Source organism: Rattus norvegicus, chromosome 18 (genome assembly GCF_021556685.1).
Source record: "Rattus norvegicus strain SHRSP/BbbUtx chromosome 18, alternate assembly SHRSP_T2T, whole genome shotgun sequence".
In the NCBI taxonomy this organism is placed as follows: Eukaryota; Metazoa; Chordata; class Mammalia; order Rodentia; family Muridae; genus Rattus; species Rattus norvegicus.
The window spans coordinates 64958136-64980086 of record NC_141551.1 but is presented as its reverse complement, the minus strand read 5'-3'; the positions used below and the strand labels follow the sequence as shown (position 1 = coordinate 64980086).

The 21951-nt window shown below is 43.2% G+C and overlaps 1 protein-coding gene across 48 annotated transcripts in view; it reads right to left on the bottom strand.

Moving 5' to 3' along the window:
- The window catches only part of Tcf4 (transcription factor 4), a 345898-nt gene extending 325752 nt beyond the window's left edge, over positions 1 to 20146 (bottom strand). For 15 of the 48 annotated variants that reach the window (XM_087593573.1, XM_087593556.1, XM_087593579.1 and 12 more), the window contains exons 1-3: positions 18653 to 18809; positions 17255 to 17346; positions 15493 to 15565 (exon numbers count right to left, since the gene is read on the bottom strand). In XM_087593573.1, coding sequence (XP_087449699.1) covers positions 15493 to 15565; positions 17255 to 17326 — 145 coding nt within the window. In that variant the 5' untranslated portion in view covers positions 17327 to 17346; positions 18653 to 18809. 48 annotated transcript variants of the gene reach the window in all.
- Between the last annotated feature and the right edge of the window lie 1805 nt (positions 20147 to 21951).

The following is a 21951-nucleotide window of genomic DNA, read 5'->3' as shown; positions in this document are numbered from 1 at the left end:
CGACACCCGCTTCTGGCCTCCATGTGCACCCGCACCCCTGTGCACATACCTGCACATGGGCACCCACGCCATTTAGGTAAATAAATAATAATATGCTACATGGCTCTGTTTATCAAAAGGAAGTGCAAAGGAGGAGGAGGAGATGGATCATAAAATAGGTGACTGGGAACAAGTTATTCGAAACTCTAATGAGTTACTTAAAACTCTAATAACATCTACAAATCGATATGGGTGGCGGGGGCGGGGGGTGGGATAAATAGCAGAAAATGCAGAACCTGGAGATTCCAGGGAACAATGAGGGGAAAGAAACCACATGGTGGTTGATAAATATATGCAAAGCCTCATCACTGCTAATTGAAACCACAATGAGATACACTTTATGTTTTATACCTACTAGAAAGATACAAATTAAGGAGCTTGATTAACACCTAAAGTAGGCACTGACATGCACCCACAATAATCTCTTATGCTGCAGGTGAGAATGTAGATTACAGGGGAAAAAAAACAACAACAACAGAAACTCTCGAGAAAAAAAAAGCTTGTCGTGTTGAGTTTGTATATAACTATAGCCTACCACTTCTGCTTACAAGTATCTAACGTACTGAGAGTCTGTGTGGGCATCAGCCGAGAAATAAAACCAAGCTTGGCTTCCACGAAACGGGGTACCAAGCCAGAAGTTCAAAGGAAATTAACTGCGTGTGTTCACCTGTGTGGGAAGAGACTACCAGCATCAACACGGACCGGTCTTTAAAATGCACAGAGAGAAAAGGCAAGTGACGGAAGTCTGTACGATGCCATGTCCAGTGCCCTCGAAGGTAAGCCAAAACAACCTTCGTGCCATAAAACTACTGGAAAGGAAGGAAGGAAGGAAGGAAGGAAGGAAGGAAGGAAGGAAGGAAGGGAGGGAGGGAGGGAGGGAGGGAGGGAGGGGAGGGGAGGGGAGGGGAGGGGAGGGGAGGAGAAGACGAAAGGGGGAGGAGCATGTTAGAATGCTTACCCCAGGCAGAAAAAACAAAAGGGAAAGCCAACCGAGAAACAAAGTATAGAAAGAGAGCCAGCAGCTAGCGCAGAAACTGCTCTCCCTGGTAGGACGGGTGGATGGGTGGTGGGTGGGTTCGGAAGCAATTCCTCCGTGACTAAGCTTCAGGACTTACAACATGTCACACGTGCATCTGCAGCTGTCAAATATTACGTGATAAAATAGGTCCTACGATACAGGCTGAGGGTCCCTTATCTGAAAGGCTTGAGAACAGATATGTGTTTTGAATTTCATATACTTTTGAACGTCTGGATATTTGAATACACAAAAATGGGACGACCTGGGGATGGAACCCAAGTCTGAACACAAACATTTACGTTTTATAGGTGCCTCACGGGTAGAGCCCTTCTGCCGTGTTTTCAGCATCTCAGTGTTAACACATCAAGTGACATGAGCTTGGTTGTGGGGTTTTCCACTTGTAGCCTCAGGTCAATTCCCAGAGGTTGGTAGAACTCCCAGGGAGGCAGACACAGCTCTTGGAACACCAGCGGTGGACAGGGGCTTTAAGGAATTTTGTTCTTCAAGTTGATGATTTCTGCACTTCACGCCTTTCTGAACCCACATGATGGTGAATCCATAAGGTCTTGGGACCAGGAGCCAAGCATCACCAACTGACATAGGTCTAAGTAGCGCTAACTGCCTGGTCCAGGCAGAGACAGAAAAGAGAACCCTGGGTGTGTCTATTCTCTAACGTGCACAGTAAATGCACAGAGTGTTGCTAGATTCTGCCTCGTGAAAGAACCAGATTGAGAGATGACACCTAAGAAAGACCAAACTAAGATACACGAGAGAAGGGAGCGGGGACAGACAGAGGGGAGATCATGGCCATGGAAGCCGGTAGTCATTAGAAGAGAGCAAGATAGGATGAGGGTGGGATTTGGAAAAAAGTAGAGAAACTTCATTTCACTCCTAGTCAAGAGCTAAGAGATTAGTTTCCACCTTGGTCTACCTCAAGGAATGAATATAATTGAATATTGATGCTACGGACCCAGGCAGACGCCATATAAATCATATCACCCTCACGTTCACCAACCAACACAGTCAGTAACATCTTGTGGCCGTGCTCTGACACCAGACAGTGGGAAGAATGGAATCAATTCGACAGTTGTAACATTAGCGATAACAAGCCTAAATGGCCCATAATTACCAAAGGCCATTAAAGAAGACCCTTACTTCTGTACCCTAGAAGAACAGAATTGCAAAATCAATCCAACCTTTTTCTCCGACAATACAAGCACTTCTATGATGCTTTGTGGCCATAGGGGCAGGGACAGAATGGCACTGGGGAGCTGACTTGTATACCTTGGAGTTAGTAAAATGTTGGAGGAAGTTATGTACATGTGTGTGCCTGTGCACACATGCACAGATGCATGCACAAGCAAGACTCGATAGGAATGTTCTCCTGTGAGCTGAAGGCATGGATTTCAAATGAGGACTCCAGCCAATTCCTGAACTGTATTCACCAATGGTAGTCTGAACACAGCGAGCTAGCTCTTAAACTGAATATCTACCACCTTCAAGACCTACTAGTGGGCTAGCTACACTGAGTACCTCATAGATTCCAGTTCTAGGCTGCAATTGAAGGTTTGCAGGTACAAACTATTACTTATCCTCAGTCTTGCAGGATCTGGGCCCTGCCCACCTCCAGCATCTGTTCCAATCATGCTCTCCTACCCAGTCACCACACCTCACTCTGCAAGGAAGCACAGCCCTAACCCACTTCATCCATCAGACTTCAGCCTAGCCATGCTCCCTTCAAGTCGCCTTTCCCAACTGTTCAGCTGGGTCAGCTAACCCAACTGCAATTGCTTCTCCTGCCTCACCTCTCTCATGTAGAACGTGCTCTCCTGTAGGTCATTTATTCCCTTAATGTGAGTGTACCCTTAATGTAGTGCCTTAGTTTAAGACATCCCATAGGGTCAACTGCCATTTTTTAGGCAAATCAGGAGTGTACCTGTCATCTCATTGATTCATTTCCAGAGCCCAGCATATGCCCCACCACATGCTGGACACTCAGCAATCACATTTCAAACTTAAGGAATCATTTTAAACCCTAGCACTCAGGAGGCTGAGACAGAAAAGTCATGAGTTCTAAGTCAGCCTGGACTACATAGTAAAACTGCTCGCTCGCGCTCTCTCTCTCTCTCGCTCTCGCTCTCTCGCTCTCTCTCTCTCTCACTCTCTCTCTCTCTCTCTCTCTGTATGTCTGTCTGTCTGTCTATGTCTCTTCCTTTCTCTGTCTCTCTGGCATGCACCCACAGATTAAATAAAATTAAAAGAAAATAAAAACTGTTACCGTGTATGAATTTAAAATAAATATTACAGAATTTCAAATATGAAGATTTTTTTTTAAAAAAGACATCTTTAGTGTCTTTCAAGCAACTCAGCCTCACACTTGCAATTTTTAAATTTCTGCTCAAAAATGACAAATGGGACATGATTATAATCACTTCCCATAGAGACTCGGGTACTAAATCTGAGGGCACATTCATAACAACCCACCTGAAGGTCCAGCTTCCACATTCATTCTAAAGCTTCCTTCCTTGACACAGACACACACACACACACACACACACACACACACACACACACACAGAAACACACATACAGACTCTCTCTCTCTCTCTCTCTCTCTCTCTCTCTCTCTCTAACATTGATATTTCAATTGGAAACTGAACTATATTTGAAACCCATCCTTTGCAGAAGCCTGCGTCACCTCATTTAAAAGCACTTTCCAGATGAATCATGGCGGAATTTGTATGTAGCACCAACAGTAGCAGACCCCACTTAAACGTAGACGGTGAAACTCAGCATCTCTCACAGCACCATGCAATTCCCACAGTAACACGGCACTCTCAGGAATTACAAAATAAATGGACGACAACGCAAAGGAGTACATGCAAACTTATCATACTTAATAATTCCATCAATGTTCCATCAACATATTCACATTCCCAAATTAAAAAGAAATTATGCCATCGTGTTATCCCAAGCTTCTCGACAACCAAGACTTGACCCAATTCTACCAGAATCTTAAAGGTTAACAAAACAGAATTCTCTTAACACTACAAAAGTGCATATTGCCTAGAAGGAAAACTGTTCTCCATCAGGCAAAAAAGATAAAGAATAGATAAAAAGGTAAATTAATCTAGTAGCTAAAAGTAACTAGACGGCCGTAGGTGAGATGGCTCGCTGGGTAAAGGTGCTTACGGCTGAACCGGAGACCAGAGTTGAAGTTGTTCTTTGGGACACACATGATTCAAGGCGAGAACTGTTTCCCTCAGGTTGTCCTCTGGTCTCCCACACGTGGGATGTGGTGCTTGTACACACACACACCTACACAATGCGTAGGTTAATTAATAATAATTTAAAGTACAAGAAGAGTTGCAGGTCAGAGATGAGAAAGGCTTTCAGTGGTTGGTGCACCAGTTGGTGGATAAAGATACTCAAGAGGGCAGTCACTCAAGCAGGAACAAAAACCTAAAACTAACAGTTTTAGGCTGGTTATACCACCCAGTGAGTATACACGAGGACTTCGGTTCAAATCCCCAGCTTGGCTACTCAGAGTACTCTAGGGAGTGGAGACATGATGGTCTCTGGGGCTAGCCGGCCATCAGCCTACCTTCAGGTAAAGTAAGAGACACTGGCTCAAGAAAATAAGGCAGAGAGTAGTTCCTTATTCTGACCTCCACAGACTACACACACATTTCTCTCTCTCTCTCTCTCTCTCTCTCTCTCTCTCTCTCTCTCTCTCTCTCTCTCTCTCACACACACACACACACACACACACAGAGGACAATCATCTCTGGTCTTTTCACAATTAGAAGAACAGATCATGCCTGAAAATGTAAATTTGATTTTAAACATTATTAGTGCCTGATGGCCAAAATCTACAGGCGTCCTGGTTTGCTTTTGATGGTTAGAAGCACCATAACTGAAAGCGGATGTGGGGAGGAAAGGGTTCATTTCTGTCTTATGGCTTACAGTCATAATCCATCATGAAGGGAAGGCAGGACAGGAACCCAAGGCAGCAATGAAGCAAAGGCCGTGAATGAATGATTCTTCCGTGGCTTGTTCTCAATTGCTTACTCAACTTGTGTTTTTGAAGTTTTTTGTGGGTTGGTGGTTTTCATGACAACTCTGTGTATCCCTGGCTGTCCTGGAGCTCACCATGTTGATCAGGCTGGCCTGGAACTCAAAGATCCCCCTACCCCTACCTGAAGTGCTGGTATTCAAGGCATGAACCATCAGTTAACATTTGCTTTTCTATACAACTCAGGACCACAGGCCCAAGCAGGGCACTACTCCAGTGAGCTGGGCCCTCCTCAAGAAAACGTACTCCAGGCTTGACTACAGGGCAATCTTATGCAAACATTTTTTTCAATTGAGTTTCTCTCTTCCCAGAAGACCTTTACTTGTTTACAACTGACCAGAACTTAATCAGCACAGTATGCAAAGGTTTGTCCTCCCTAACCTGAGTGAGCTGGATTTGATTCCCAGGGTCCTCACGAAACTAGAAAGAACCAAGTCTCCAAAGTTGTCCCCTAACTTCCACTCACACACCCACGAATACAACACTAGTACACACAAAAATAAATTAATAAATAAATTTCAAAAGAAAAGGTTTTCCTATGAGAGTAACATTATGGGATGTTAAACATTTCATTGTAAACCCCTTACTGTTTTAAAAAGGAAAGAAAAGATCAAGAGAATGCATTAGGAAGGCAAGAGAATTTCATGGTGTATCTAAACTAGTCTTTGGAAGATGTTGGGTTTTGTTCTTGTTTTTCGTTCTGTGGCTTACGCAGTTGTTCATCAACAAGTTGCCCTTAACTGATTTCAACCAACACTTGAGTCTGCGGCCACTCTAACTGGATGTGTCTGCTACATTGGAGTGCGGTCACAGAGGGACACTTTCATCTCTGACACTTGGGGAGAGGGTGGGTGGATACATGCAAACACACACACACACACACACACACACACACACACACACACACACACTGTTTTTCCTGCTTGAAATACAACTGTAATGGGTTCTTTCAAAAAAGAATGCAGCTACCTCACCGTCTTGTTCACAAACCGCCATGTAAGCATGGGCTGAAGTGATACTATCGTTGGGACAGCATTTGAAATGTACTCGTGAATCACGACATGTCAACCATGACTGGCACATTTTCCTGCTACCTCCGACCCTGGAGATGAGGATGCCACTGGCAATAAAAACGATGAAGAACCTTAGCAATCTTAAAACCTTTTAAATACGTAGTTTTCTTCCTTTCTGAACAGGTGTGACAGCTCCTGAATTATGTTGGTGGGGCTCATGTTGCGTTTTGTAATTTAAGAGATGGGCTTTAAAGCTCTATCATGTTAGAAATATGAATTGGCTTCTTAGCAACAAACATTGAAAAAAAAGAGAGACAGATTTCCAGAATTTAGTTTGATGAATAATTTTCTCCAGAGGACCTATCATTTGGGATGAAGAAAAAAAAAATTCCTGTCTGAATATCATAGGAAGAATAGGAAACTAATTTGCATTAAAAAAAATTTTTTTTGGAAAACAGAATCTTCCAACTTCCACACTCAATGTTATCATTAAGAACTTGTGAGTTTGGAAGGTTGCTGGGTTGTAATCGGTTACAACCCCTTAGGAAATTCAAATTTAGGGGGGAAAAAGCCACAATAAAACAATTGGCATTCAAAGCACATGTCTTGTGTGACTAGAGGACAGTGACTCCATAGCAGAACAAGGAGGGGACAGTCCCCTGGAATGGGCTCTGGGAGGCCCGTGTACACTTTCCTTTCTATGTCTACTTTCTGTTCTCTGTACCGGACTCACAGTCACCTTGATACGAATTTAACCCCTAAGTGTACAGCATGCTTCCCCCTCTTTGAGGATCAAAAGTTCATGAAACTTTCTCAGTAGGGTCCACTGGTAAGAAACAAGCTTTCAAAACCTAAAATTAAAAAAAAAAAATGCATTTCCACGGCAAGGTGTAGCAGCAGCAAGCATTAACGTCAAGTATTGAGGAAGGCCAGGAAGGAGGATGATAAATTCAATGATAGCCTGGGCTATCTGGCAAGATCTTGTTGATTGAAAAAAAAAAAAAGTCAAATAAACAGGATTTTTTAACTTATATGTGAGCACGTCTTCTGTAAGATCTATGTTGACTTTGTATGCATGTTCTATGTCTTCTTGGTGGGCTACATGATTTGTTTGGGCACATCTTGATCCTACTGATCCTTTTATATCCTTACAATTGCCTAGGAGGGTTGTAGACTTAATGTGCATTATAAATCCATCAGATAAGCCATCAGTCGGTGTAGATGGCTCAAGAGTGAGTCGGGTAAATGGAAGCACCTTATCTCCATTGCCAATGTATCAAAACCCAAGGGGCATAGCTGAGAAGCCATGCTAAGATCTCTGGATGGGATGAAAACATATACACCTTTTTACCCTTTACCTACTCGACCTTTATCAAATTTTACTCAACTTCAGGACGATAGAAGCAGTTACAAGGTTGCCAATTTGCATGTTTTTCGTGTCTTGCTCTTCAGCATCTTATGGAATATGAACACTAGACTGTCTAGAACTATCACTTCAACATTCTCCAGAGAGCTCCATCCTTTCCTAATTTTAAACTCCTTTAAAGACTTTGTAGTTAAGCCCCGGTTTGGGAAATTTGAGATTAAAAACCTTCCATTTGAAGGTCTTGCAATTCAGCTAAGTACCCAAAAAGGGAATGTTTAAATTAATGGAAGATTAAAGCAAGGAAGAACATTCTAGAAGGTATTCCATAATGGGGCTCTGTCACCACCTTCTCTATTTTATTGAGAAAATCGTCTGTTCCCAAGGGGCTGTAAGTTTATATTCCAACCACCGGACTAGTTTAACTATTCAAAGTTAAAAACGTCAGGGGAAACAAAGCTCGCAATGGAAATGCTGACAGGCTATGCAGTAAGCACAGGCAGGTGCCCGGCCACCAGGGTCATAATTCAATCAAGCTGGGCTCTGACGTCATCTGTTACAGAAAAAAAGCCAAATGGTTTATGAACAGCACCAGAACCCCCGAGATTAAATTACAGCCCTGATATTTAATCATGGGCCGCACTATGTTATTTTTAATAACACAATACACTTTAACAGTTATTCGTCAACTGCCTCAGCCAAATTAGACCTCGCGATGACATGCGAGCCCGATTATAGTATCCATCCAGCACCATCTCGGTTTTATTACGTTTTTCAGAAATGGTAGACTATATGTTTTTCTCCCATTGCAAATATAGAGTTGATAGTACTTGGAAGGTCAGACCTTAACTAATAGTAGATCAGCCCTGGTGTCTAGAACGTTTGGGGCATATGGATTTGTGCCCTGTGTTAGTTATAACCTACTGCATGACTTGGGGGAGAGATCTTTAACCCTCTCCCAAGATCTCGAGACTTTATCATAAAATAGAGAGCATCTCTAAATACTGCTGCAAGTCTAATTTTCCATAAATTATCTATTTGTAAAAAAGATAAGAGTGTGGCTTGTTTGTTTGGTTTTTGTTTTTGAGGATTTCCTAAGGGTCAGAGTATAAAACTTTCAGAATGGAAAAAAAGGCTTCCGTATTACAACTCACCTAGGAGAACTGATCAAAGGCATTTCCCACCACAGAAGAATGTAGGAGCCAAAGTTTCCAGAGGCAACAGCAGCATCAGCCAATGAAACAGGTTCTTTAGCCAGTAATGCGCAAATACTGCCACACGTGTGAACGGTTGTTTGCAAAACAAATCAATATAGGCACATCTAACAATGGACCGCAGCTAATAAACTACATATAGTAATTACTACCAATGGCAGTCTAGAAAGTCATTCATTACATGTTAAGTACAAAAGCAACCATCGGAACAACTGAGTGGCTGTACCTTTAAATACAATGCGTTCTTAGGGGCCTAAAAATCTATCCACAGGAACTGGTTTTAAACACAGCTGGGTATTTGATAGGCTGATTAACTGGGCCTGTATTTGTTTTTGAAATGAAAGTAAATATGACAACCTCTTCAGTCGTTTTGCCTCGTCAGGTACAAAGGAATGCATGCATCTGTACACTTAACATACATGGCTTGCAGCAAAGTGCTAGCCCACGTTCCTGAAAGACTAGGGTCACTGGTCTTATGTCTCTCTTAAGCATAGAGTTATGACCAAAAGCATCCACCCAGACACCTAGCTTCCACCACCTCTAAATGGGTCACGCATTGGCAAGAGGGTAACTCCCATGTAAGCTGAGAAACTTGGTGGCCAATTTTGAAATTTTTAATCAGTATAATTAAGAAACCTGTAACAAAAATAACCTTTCAAAAAAAAAAAGCCGATAACGTGCTTTCCCTTCTCTAATACTTAGCATGATCTAATTAACTTTGAAGAACACCTGGTCATAAAAAATTGCTCATAAAGTACAAAAGTAAGCAGAACGGGATGCTTCTTCTGCTACATGGTCCTCGTTCAGACATTACGTCTCTCTTAGGGTCAGATTTAAACATCACAGGTATGGATAATATGAAGGCTTGGCCAAGAACATTCTGGTTCAAGACTTGTAAACCGAAGAACATTTCAAAACACACTCCGCTCCTCACGAGGCAACTCGAAATCCGTTATCTTGGATTAAGGGAACAGACCTCGACAGCATTCTAACACTCAAGCTTAGCGATCACAGACCTGAGGCCACCAGTACCCAACTCCATGCCCTGAACAAAGTTGTAAACTCCCCCATAGGAAGTGGAGTTTCCTATTGGAAGTAAACGTTTGATCTGCAAAGCTTACAGGATTACTTCGTTTATCAAACGGAGGAGGGAGGCAGAAAAGGAATAATTCTAAGCTCGAAACAAAAACCAAAGTGCTTATAGGACAAGTCTTTACAGCTCCATGATTCTAACCGTTTAAGACAGATTCGAGCAATTAACAGCATAAACTTTCATTACATGGTTCTATTATATACGTTTATGTGACTTCGCCTGTTCATCTGTTATTTAAGTGATTTCCTCATTACAATAGGAGGGGAAGGATAATTTGCTGACGCATCAAATATGGTAAACGTTTCAGTCTCAATAGTTCTTGAATCTCCGTTCATTTACTTAAGTTGGTGTCAAACAGAGTACCCATTTTCCCTTCTGAATTTAGAAGAGTGACACTGTAAGCACTCGTTTGGTGACAGACACATCCAAACCACCAAACTGTTCGTTTTAGGGATTGCAGGCTGAAGTTAGGATTACAGAGCTTGACTTCCATTCAAAGGCCTAACAATGAACTGCAGGGCTTCTCCTATATTTAAATATAAGAGAGCTTTATTTGTTCAGAAATGAATAGGTCACACTGGGTTACTGCAATTTCGGATCTGATTATTGACACAAATATAATTGGAAATGTCTTCATGGGGACCCAAATAGCTGTACACAGATTTCCCATGGGAGAGAGAGGGGAAAAAAAGCACAACTTTTAAAATGCCCACTCTATTTTTTTTTCTGTAAAAGTAATGTGATAATATGGGAACGACATACTAGCTCACATGGAAATCCATCATAATTTAAAAGGGTAACTTAATCTGGATACTGAGGCGGGAGAAATAGTGGGTATGATTTGTAACAGTACCTTAAATATGTTTTTTTTTAAATGCTTTCTCCTCTAGAGATCATAAATAGCATCTCATAGCAGGCCTCAGTATTATATTTCATAGCTATATAATCTTGAAATAATATGAGCTGCCTGGCTCTTGATGCCTTTGTGTGGGCCTGTGTGTGTGCCTATGTGAATGTGTGCACATATGTATGTGAAGGGCTATAAAGATTTGTGTCTAGGCCGGCCTGAATTTAAACCTAACTTCGTTATGTCTTGCCTTGTGAGCATATGGCTCACCAAGGCTGTGCCTCAGTCTCCTCTTCTGTGAACTGGGCATGGTATCATGTGCGTTCACCTGTGTCACCTGAATAAACACACAACACAGGACGCACCAAGCCACGCTCTGATTCCAGCTCACCTGCGTTCTGCCCAGCTCTCCAAAAGGAGCACAGGGGACACCAGGCTAGAGAGAACAAGCGATAGGCCAAAACAGAGTCCCAAACCTAAGCAAAGGGCTCAGAGGGCGCTGGAGCGCAGGAAAGCACTTACTTCCGGGACACACAGCACAGCCATCCTTAAACCCCATTCTGACTGACAATGAAACAGTGGGAAGTCCAATGTTATTTCTAATAAAGGGTCAGCCGGGCCACAGACAGCAAGGTCAACGCTGATTTTTCAGTACTGCCAGGAGGCGGAAGTTCTTCCTCTGTGATCTAGACTTCCTCAGCTATGTTCTAGGTGTTTCTCTGGAGCTCGCCCCAAAATAGAGAGTCTAATATAACCTGTCTGATGCTACTGTACTTTTCAAAATCTATGAAGCAGCTCTGTTAGTGTAAAAAAAAAAAACTTTCATAACCACCATGACTGGAATATATACAATGCACACACACACACACAGGAAGGAAGGAAGGAAGGAAGGAAGGAAGGAAGGAAGGAAGGAAGGAAGGAAGGAAGGAAAGTAGGGAGCATCTCCTTCCTCTACAACACCTTTAAGAAAAACCAATTTCCTCCACACACCATCAAAAGAACTCACAACTGACACAGGTAGAAATGAATGCAGGGTGTGAACCACTTCAGTTTCCCCCCTTCCCTCCTATAAGATCGCCCATTGAGGTTGGTTTTTTACCCCCTCCATGAGTTTTACTCAATTGACATACCATTCTGACGTCATGGGGGACACAGGTAAGCTAGCCAACAGGAAAGCCAAGGACGGTTTCCCCTTTTCCAAAACTGGCTCGGCAGAGAGATGTGATAAGCTCTGACACTACTCTTAATTGTTTTAACACGGCGGCATTTGGCAGCATCTACCAAGAAGTAAAAACTAAGAAGTAAAAACTACAGGGGGAGAGCCCTCCACTTTTGAACTAAAGGAGCAAGCTACAGCATCCTTCACAGGCTCGCTGTGCACCTGGGCTCCCAGATGACAACAGAGCTAACCTAACAAGACGTTCAGGGTATTACCGGTTTAGTAGGTCAACTTTGAAATGACTTTTTTTTTAATGATGCCAAACTATAGTGTGTTTCTCTCTTTTGCTCCCCCAAAGCCTCAAACATAGTCAGATGAACTACACATCTGTTATGTCAGAAAATAAAACCTCTACCCATCCTGACACACTGATACTTTCTTTTGGTAACTCAACCATTTTTTTTTTTTAACAAAAACAAGAACGATTTTCCAAGCAGGCAGGCAAGTTCACATTAAGATCAATGATATAACAGATATCAGATTGCTGCGTACACATTACCATACAGGATAGAGCTTCCCCTTAAAAATAATCCCAGAGGGGTTGGGGAACTCAGTGGTAGAGCGCTTGCCTAGCAAGCCCAAGGCCCTGGGTTCGGTCCCCAGCTCTGAAGAAAAGAAAAGAAAAAAATGATAATAATAATCCCAGAGCCACCAGTTAAGGTCCTAGTAGCTCTGGTCTACCCTGGCTGAACAGTTTTTACTGCAGTCTGTGGAACACCTGCAAACATCAAACAAAAACTGCGGGTCCTTTCCTGGGTTGACAAAAGGCTTTCAAGTGAGAAATGCTCACTGGGAATGTCAGCCCGCAGCTCAGGTTACAGTCCATTCACCCTAGCAGTCTTACCGTTTCTTAGGATGGTAGGAAAAGCTATGTTTGTGGAATGAAAGATTAAAGAGAATCTGGCCCACGCTCTCTCCAGTTCCCGAACCGAATATCACGTATTAATGGGATCAACAGCTATTGGGAACTTGCAGCATGAAATATGACCAGACCTTACTTAGAAGAAGAAGTGGGGGTGGGGAAGCAAGCACTAATTTTTTTTTTCCCCTTCCAAAATGGAGTCATTTACTTCGAGTCTAGAAGTAAATTCTCTTTCCTGAATCTAAGTTTCAAAGTCCTCTCTGAGTCCATTCTGGAAGGTGAACATAAAACTTGAAGTAACTTTAGAAATAATTCCTCTGTCCGAAGTTTCCTAATTCATGCTTCCAGTTAAAGGGCAAAGTGCGGTTTTCATTATTTTTTTTAAGTTATGCTTTAAAAGAAATATGTGTAGAAGTATAAGCCCTAAGTGCTACGGAAACCAACAGTGTGCAGCCCCTGGACTCCGGCCACCATCCTCCTGCACCATACAAATTCGTTTCCATCAGACAGGCAGGAAAAAGGAGCCCTGCCCTTCCTAACCTTACAGGGTAAACATCTGGTCCAGAAAAACCACACCACTGGTACCAGGTAGCTTTAGTCTCACACCTTGACCTCTGCCTACTCATTGGAAATAGCCTAACAGGTCAACATGGAGGAAGTCTTTTTCTGAGATGATGGATATATAAACACAAGCCCCACACAAACACACAGACACACCAACACAGCACACACACACACACCAACATAGCACACATACAGGCACACACAGCACACATACAGATACACCAACATAGCACACATACAGGCACACACAGCACACATACAGGCACACACAGACACGTGTCATTGTCTGAACAGCTATACGTTCTGATGCGTGAAACTATTTACCACACGAACTAGTACACACTCAGATTATCCATCCTATACTGACCACCCACACTTCAACATTTCAACAAGGACTCTAACAGAGAATGAACACAGAACGTGAGCTGACTAAAACAACTGTCTTTTTTAATTTAACCCATTTCATACTTACAATTCATCCTAATAAACTAAATGACTGCTAAAGCAATAAATGAAGTTATTCCAAATGTGTCCATCACTACAACAAGTGCAAACAGCATTTTATGCTAAGCCTGAAAGATGTGGAACTCTGGGCCTGCCTGACATCCACTTTAGTCAGATTTCAACCATACACACATTTCTTAAGTAAAACATGAAGGAAATTACTGCCAGACATAAGGTTAGTATTTTGATGGTGTCTACAGGCAGCACTAACTTGACTACAGAACACATTGTCCTCATCTTTACTTCAAGCATTCGTATTAATAGTTTCTGACCTGAAAACTATATAAAGAATACTGTACAGAAATTTGAAATATGGAACATTAATACCAAAGTAAAGAAAAAAAAGGAACCACTAACAGAAAAGCAAACATCCTGTCATTGGTAGTTTTAATCAAAGAAGACCTTAAAAATGCTAAGGTAAAAATTAAAGGAGGCACCATGTATTTTGTGAATCAGAAAAATCTCTCTTGTGAAGAGAGAAAAATCCCCTAAACTTATGGGAGCCAGTTGAAGTAACTCACTTGGAAACCACCAAGTTTTAAAAGACATTATTTGTATAAAAATACGCAAAAGTACACAAGCCACCTAGCCAGACAGACTTCTTTGGTTGTTGTTGCACCAGATGAAAAAAAAATATACATAAAAATTATATCCACAGCTGACAGACAAACACACTAGCCTCTTACAGCTCTAAGAGGTCAACTTTACCAGCCTGGCTTAAAAGTAGTATTACCTCGTGGACTGTTACACACCATGGCCAGAAACTCTAAAACCCTGCAGCTGTTTAAGACACATCAATGGATTTAAACCCTGGACCTAAAGGACAGCAGGCAACCATGTATTGACTCCTTATTTAAAACTGACTGGCTTTTCTTTAAAAAAAAAAAAAAAAAAAAAAAGACAAACACATCTGACAGAAATGTCACATTTTCAGTTCCCACTTTTAATGGGAGACACTCAAAGAGCCTTATACTAAAATTCCTCCTCAGATGCCAGATAATCACTGTGCACACAGATTCCTTTGTGAGTACCGCTGCCTTTTTTTTTTTTTTGTAGAAGCATCGCCCAAAGAAGTCTCACGTATAAAATGCTAAGTCTCTTCAAATCTGCAACATTAAATTCACTGCATAAGTCAACGATAAGGGAGAGAAAACAAACAGCTCAGGCATTCACCAGATAGTTTAAAGATAAATGAATTCTTGGCCTCTCAGACTAGCATGAGGCTATTTACAGACTCGTCTGAAAAATTAAGTACCACTTTCTTTAAAACGGTTAATTGTACACAGAACCTAATAACTGGCATTGTTTCCCCTTTTATGAAATTTAGATTATTTCCCAACTCTATTTAAAAAAGGGAACATGGATTTGTCCACATGTTATTAACATCAGTCTTACTCTCGCATGTTTAATGACAACCGTATTAAAAAATAAATAAATAATCACGTTTAAATTGTGGTGGGATCCTGATACCGTTCCCCTGATTTAGAAATAGGTCTCACTTGAATTGCGAAAGGCAGCATTCGGGGTGAGTCTGCTGCTGGTGGGTAATGAAATAACCACATCATCATAGGTTAAAACTCAATGACTTCTTTCAGAACACTCCAACAGAGCCAAAAATACACAAAGAGCAAATAAACAACCCAGAACATTGAACTTCACACCAAGAAAAGAATTCACGTACTTGAGCCCGTAAAATGTCCACTCGCCAAAGAAGTTGGTCCATTTTTCCCACTGCTTACAGGAGGCGAAAACATCTAAAGGAAAACAAAGAGATGGCATGGTTGAAAGGAAGACATTCGTGGCTTCAGAGTTCACCAAAGATCTCTCACACTCTTGATAAATAACTTGGAGTTAATGCTAAGGCATTATTTAGGAAAACATAGAGCCGTCACCAACCAACTTAAAACTAAACCAGGCACCGGGGTTCCAACCTCCTCCTCCCTCCTTTACCACTGTAGCTTTCTCCTCCTCGGGTGACTTAGATGGCTAGACAGTCCTACTACATTCTGAACACAGTCCCCAAGGCATTATCAAGACATAGATTGGGGGGGGGGGGGGGGGACACAGCAGTCTTTCTAGAAAACACCACGTTGACAAAGGAGAAGAAAAAGTTGTTTGTTTTATATTGAAAACCTTGGGCATAACATAAATGTGGCAATGTCCCTTCCCATCCGTTACAGGACTTGTCTGCCACACATGAACCCAAATCAAAATCAAAATGCCACCTGCAGTAATTTCTCACTTCAGCTCAAACATGAGAGCAACGTAGGCAAGTCTCTCTCTCTCTCTCTCTCTCTCTCTCTCTCTCTCTCTCTCTCACTCTCTCTCAATCTTTCACTCCCTCTCTCTCTCTCCAGCATCTATTTCCGCCCTAACTGGTTTCCCTCTTCTCCTCCAGTCTAATGCGTTTCACACACCTTCCCCGAGTCAGAGCCTGCAAAAAAGCAAAGGAGCGAATGGAGAAAGTGCAACAAGCAGAAAGGGGGCTGCAAAGCCGCCTATGGGCCACTGCTTCCTGCCAAAACTTTCAGAGAACCACTTCTCCACGGGGTCTGCGGGAGGAGCAGCAGAGGTGGCAGCCAGCTTCGGCAGGCAGCAGGAGCGGGAGCAGAGTGGGGGAGCCCCACTTAGAAGGTGGTGTGGATTTTATTTGTGTGTTTGGGGGGATTCTTTTTTTTTCCCCCTTTTGCTTTACAAAACGCATGTTACACCAAGCTCATCTGGCATTAAAACTGCATCCATGCTCCTGACTTGTCTGGGAGCAGAGGGGAGGGAAGAAGAACCAAGAGAGTACAGTAGTAAAAACTCCACAAGTGTGTAAGTTCCTCTTTGTGCTGATTTCAAGACTGTAATTTACTAAAATAGTCCAAGGCACACTGAACAATGTATGCTCAATTTATGCATAGGAGTTCCCAGAATCCCAGAAGAGGCGACCAGGCGGAAGTCAAGAGGACCCACACAGAACCATCCGCCTCAAGTTCAGGGCACCTAGCTCCTCTACTGCCTATTTTCCATTTTTAAAGTAAATAAATATTATGTAAATCAGATGTGCAGCCTGACACAAAGTTAGCAGCGCACTCTGTGTGCAGACGTGGCCAAGTTTTTGGTGGACTTTATAGTTTTAAGAGGGTTATCTGGTTTTCCTTTCTGCTGGATTGAGATTCCATTATTTATAGAGAAATTGGTAGGTAACGAAATCAAGGCAAGTAATTAGACTCGTAAAAAATAAAAATAAAAAAGCTTGAGTTTTCCACATCCCAAAATTAGTTGTTAAAAAGAAAAAAACTTGTCAAAAAGACCCTCACATTTTCCAAGGATTCAGCCAATTAAAAATTATCCCAGTCTTTCCCATGTCTATGGGTGCCTAGCTGGAGTGTTGGGGGAGGGTTGTTTTTTTTTTTTTTTTTCCACAGCTGTTGTTAGTTTCCACCGTTCTTTCTTACCGCACTGAAATCCAGTAAATCACTCAGCTCTTTGTCCGTCCCTAAGGCAGCCATTCGCTGTTGGTGATGCATTTTAGCAAAATCACACAAACCTAGAAACATGGAAATAACCGCAATCAGAAAATCCAGTCCCAATCCTTGGAGAAAACACAATCGGATTTTTGGAGACTGGGGGGTTTGGTGGGGTGGGGGGGATATAGGGGCGGATGGGATTAAGGTAGAAAAGGAGGAAGGAATGGGAGAGTTGTTGGGTTTTGTTTTGATTTTTTTTTTAATGGAATAGGCAGCAATAGCAAAAAAAAAAAAAAAAAGGAAAAATAGCAATATTGTATTTCCAAAGAGACGATCAAACTAGTAACATCCACTATAAAACCAAATCCAGGAGAGAAGGGGGGTAGCCGCTCTTCAGCGCATCCATTTATGCAACAGGAGGTAGAGCGAGAAATGAATGGATCACAGAGAAAAGAGAAACTACTGCACGAACCGGTCTCAACTTTCCCCCCACCCTCCACCCCACCCCCTCACACGCACACACTCACGCGCACACACTCGCACACACTCATAGCACTCCCTCCCCCCCCCACCCCCCACCCCCCCCTCGCCCTGCAAAGTAGCTCGAAAGAAATTAAAGACCAGCGTCTCTGGAGTGCAAACCGGTCCACAGGGGGGTGGGGTTGCCGGGGAGGGAGAGCCCAGAAGAGCCTCAGGGTCCTCCAATTGTCCTGCACCCCTAATTTGTGAAAGAAAGGGTTGTAAAAAAAAAAAATTGAAGTCAGGCCCATTGGCAAAGTGCGCTGTGCCCGGGAGCCCGCCGGGCCCGGAGGGGGCGGAGGCCGGGGGAGGGGACGCCGCCGCTCCCCAGCTCCCGAACCCCGGCGGGGACAGCCGGGACCACGGGGCCCCGAGCCCGTGTGCGGCCGCCCAGCCCGGCCCGGCCCGGCCCCGCCGCGCATCCGCCCAGCCGGCCCCGCCGCGCCGCTACCTACCGCCCGCGCGCGACGAGGGGCTCCCGGTGCAGCGCCGGCGCCCAGGCGGCGGTCATGTCTATCCCCCTGCCTCCGCCACCACCACCTCCTCCAACGGCCGGCGCCCGCGCCCGCTCCGGCTTCCCCGCCGCCGCCGCCGCCGCCGCCGCCGATCCGCAGACACACAGCCAAGATCCCTGACTCTTAACACCAACTCTCTTCTCCCGGGAGGGGAGGGGACGAGGGAAGGGGGGAGGGGGAACACGGCGAGGCGCACGGAATTGCAAGTTCAGCAAAGAAATGGGTGGGGGGGCTCCGGCGGGGAGACGCGGCGCTCCGGGTCGGGCTGCCTAGGAAACACCCCCACCCCAGAAAAAAAAAAAAATCCCAACACCTCCCCCGTCTCGAGGAAGAAAAAAAAAACAAAACCCACCAAGGAAAATTCACCCAGCACCTCATTTTCCCCCTCAGATCGCCAGTTACAATCTGAAGCCTGAACAGTTGAGGATTTGCCGGGTTCATCCACCGGAGGCACTTTGAAATTGATTCGAGTTTACATCCCCTCTCACTTCTGTCTGTCTCTCTGTCTCTGTAACTCTCTCTCTCTCTCTCTCTCTCTCTCTCTCTCTCTCTCTCTCTCTCTCACACACACACACACACACACACACACACACACACACACTGCAAAGCAAGTTTTGCTTTGCTGCAAATACACGTGATGCATAAAGACTTTGCCAAGACGAATAATATTTTTCTTTTCCATACAGAAAGCCATCCACATTTTTTACTAGGGGGGATATTTTGTTTGGATAGTTTTGCGTTTGGGGCCGAAATCTGAATCAGACTTTCTTCTTTTCGCCCCTTTAACTCACAGAGCCGTATAGCTGCAAACTTTGTTTTAAAAATTAAATAAATAAATCATTTTTAAAAAAAAAAAACCAAGGTAATTTTAGGGAATGAATATGGTTTTGCTTTTACACTTGAGTTCCTAACTCCAAGTCCGCGCTCCGAAGCACTTCAACTTTCAACTCAACATTTGCCACTATAGGCCCTCATGCTCATTAAACACACTTTTTCTACATTACCTTTTAGGATAAAAATTAAACTTTAAAATTATCTTTTCGTAATAACATGCGTGCTTTACCCAGTAGACGCAGCATTCATTATTTTAATGTTAAAGAACACATTTGCCCAACCCTGGTATTGCTAAATGTGCGAGTACGCACCGAAATGCATGCACACACGTTTGCCCACTGGCAATTATTTAATCGGTTGTTCCTTTTGTTTGAATAAAACATTGGGAATCAACATTCTTAAAATTCAGTTCAATTACAAACAGTTTACTCTGACAGCAAATTGTAACGTTACCTTCAATGGCCACAAATATGCTCACAATATTCCAAGGAAAGAGACTTTAAAAAGAGAGACAAAAATCTTCTGCAAGTACTTAGTATCTCACATGTGTATTCCCCCAAAAGAGTATTTTAAATAGTAGTCAGTCCTGTTCCAGGGTTAGCCACAGATTACAAGATTATGCACTTGGCTCTGGTTTTTGCATTTTCCATCATAAAACTGAAACAAAATCCCCTCCCCCAAAAAAGTAATCATAAAAAAAAATCCGACAACTTTTTCTTATTGTTTATAAAAAATAATCAACACAGGATAGTTATAATTGTTCTTCGGTCTTGTTGGTTGTATTTTTTTCTTCTCTTTCAAAGTCCTAAACTTGTTCCAAGTTTAGAGGCGTCTCATCATCATCATCATCCTCAACACCATCATTGACTCCCCCGAGGAGTCACATTGATAATAATAGGTTTCCCTGAAAGATACATTGTAATCCATTCACATCCGGGCACTGCGGCTTATAAAGAGAAGGCGCTGCGGCCGCGGCTGCTCCACCAGACAATGACTGGGGAGGGGCGGGGCGCGAGCGCGCGACCATAGAGTGGTAAACACGGCGCCTAGAGAGGCCGCCAAGATGGCGGCGCGCTAAGCCACGCCTCCTCCGGGAACCGGGGCGGTCCCGCAGGCGGGTGGGTCTCAGGTCGTTTCTCCCAGAGCGCGCCAGGCGCCCTGTACCCTGTCTGGCCTTGATCTCCGACTCAAAAGTGTTGTTCCCGCTGTGTGAAAGAACTCGCCGGGAGGCCGGGAAGACGCGGTGCGGGCCTCAAGCAGCTGGGTCCCTGTCAGTATAGGTGCAGAGTTTTCAGGCTGGCTTGGGCGGTTTGGGGAAAGGCCACCAAGCCAAGTGTAATCCTGAGCTTGAAGAGTGGGAAGGTCCTCTCCCTCTCACACTCCTTTTACAAGCTCCCAGGAGTGTGAAGACTTGGTTAGTGCAAAAGTCTTCCTTTATTGATATAAGACTCACATGGCTCTTGTACCATAAACCATGAAGGCATCAACTTCTAATTTTGGCCAATTACCTTCTCTCAAACCTGTTTTCTAGTCAGCAAATAGCGATGAGACTTTGAGATATCTATATGATACGGATAAAGGCGAGGCTACTACTATAGAAATATACCGCTTCCGTCCCTAATTTCTTACTGACTCACTGATATTTGTAACCTAGACATTTGTACTTGTAGATTCCCAAGTCTCCAAAGAATAGTGTCCACCTCTCCCAACAGAAAGCTTATTCTGATCCAGATAGTATTCCAAGAAGTTCACAAATATAGGCTATATTAATGCTTACGATGAAGCTAGAGTATTGACCACCTCCTTACTTTACCTCACAGCGACAAAACCAAGTGAAGTAGCACAGAGCCTGACCCACATCCCAAGTTTATTAAACGGCATAAATTTGCCTAAGTGAAACTATTCTCTATATTGAGTGATAGAGCCCACCTTAAAAGACAATCTGTGACCAGAGTCCACAGTCACCCGTGTTCCCAAGCCATCTGGCAGTGAGAACGTACTCATCTCTATTTTCTGATTTTAATTCACTGCAGTGACAGAATTGAGATGTTTTACTTGAGAGTCTTTTACAGGACAAGAATTGGGACATTTATGGGCTATTTCACACATCAGGAAGATTCCAGTGTTTTATCCCCCATTCCACATTTGCATGCTAAAATAATATTTTACATTTAGCCACCTCTTTATGCTGCATTACCGCAGACATTATCTCTGGTTCTCAGAGTAAGCCCTTGACATGCTCTGGGAAAAAAAAAAAAAATCATGTAATGAAAAGATCAAAAACATTGGCTTGGAAAAAAATATTCCATCGGCTCTACCTCCAATCAGCGCTGTGACCTCAGACTCCATGCCAATGACCTTTGCTGTAAAACACAGAGGCTAGATTAGATAATCCCACAAAAATCCCTTTTAGCTTTTAGGTTTGTAAGATTCACCCTCCTGCATTCAAGGGCAGCAAATGGTCTGTCCAGAAATTGCAGATAAGATCAAGTTTGGGATCTAAAAGCACCCTGCTAGTCTAGTATGTTCCAGTTTTGTTTTTTTTTTTTTTCTTCCTGACCCCTTTTGATCAAAAAGAAAAGGAAACATGCAAGTCCCCTTCCTGTTTTAAATTAAGAGACAAATGTGGGTGTGTTAGTCTTTGTTTTTTCCTGAACTGTCAGATGGTAAGTACTTTCTAATTATACTTATGGAACTTGGAAGCACCTTAGAAAAGGGTATTTGAGAGGGCACTGTAAAGCTTAGAGATAAAAGAGTTGGTGTGCTGGGTCAGTTTTTGGTCCTTGGTCCACAGATCTCCCCAGGACCTGCCTGTGT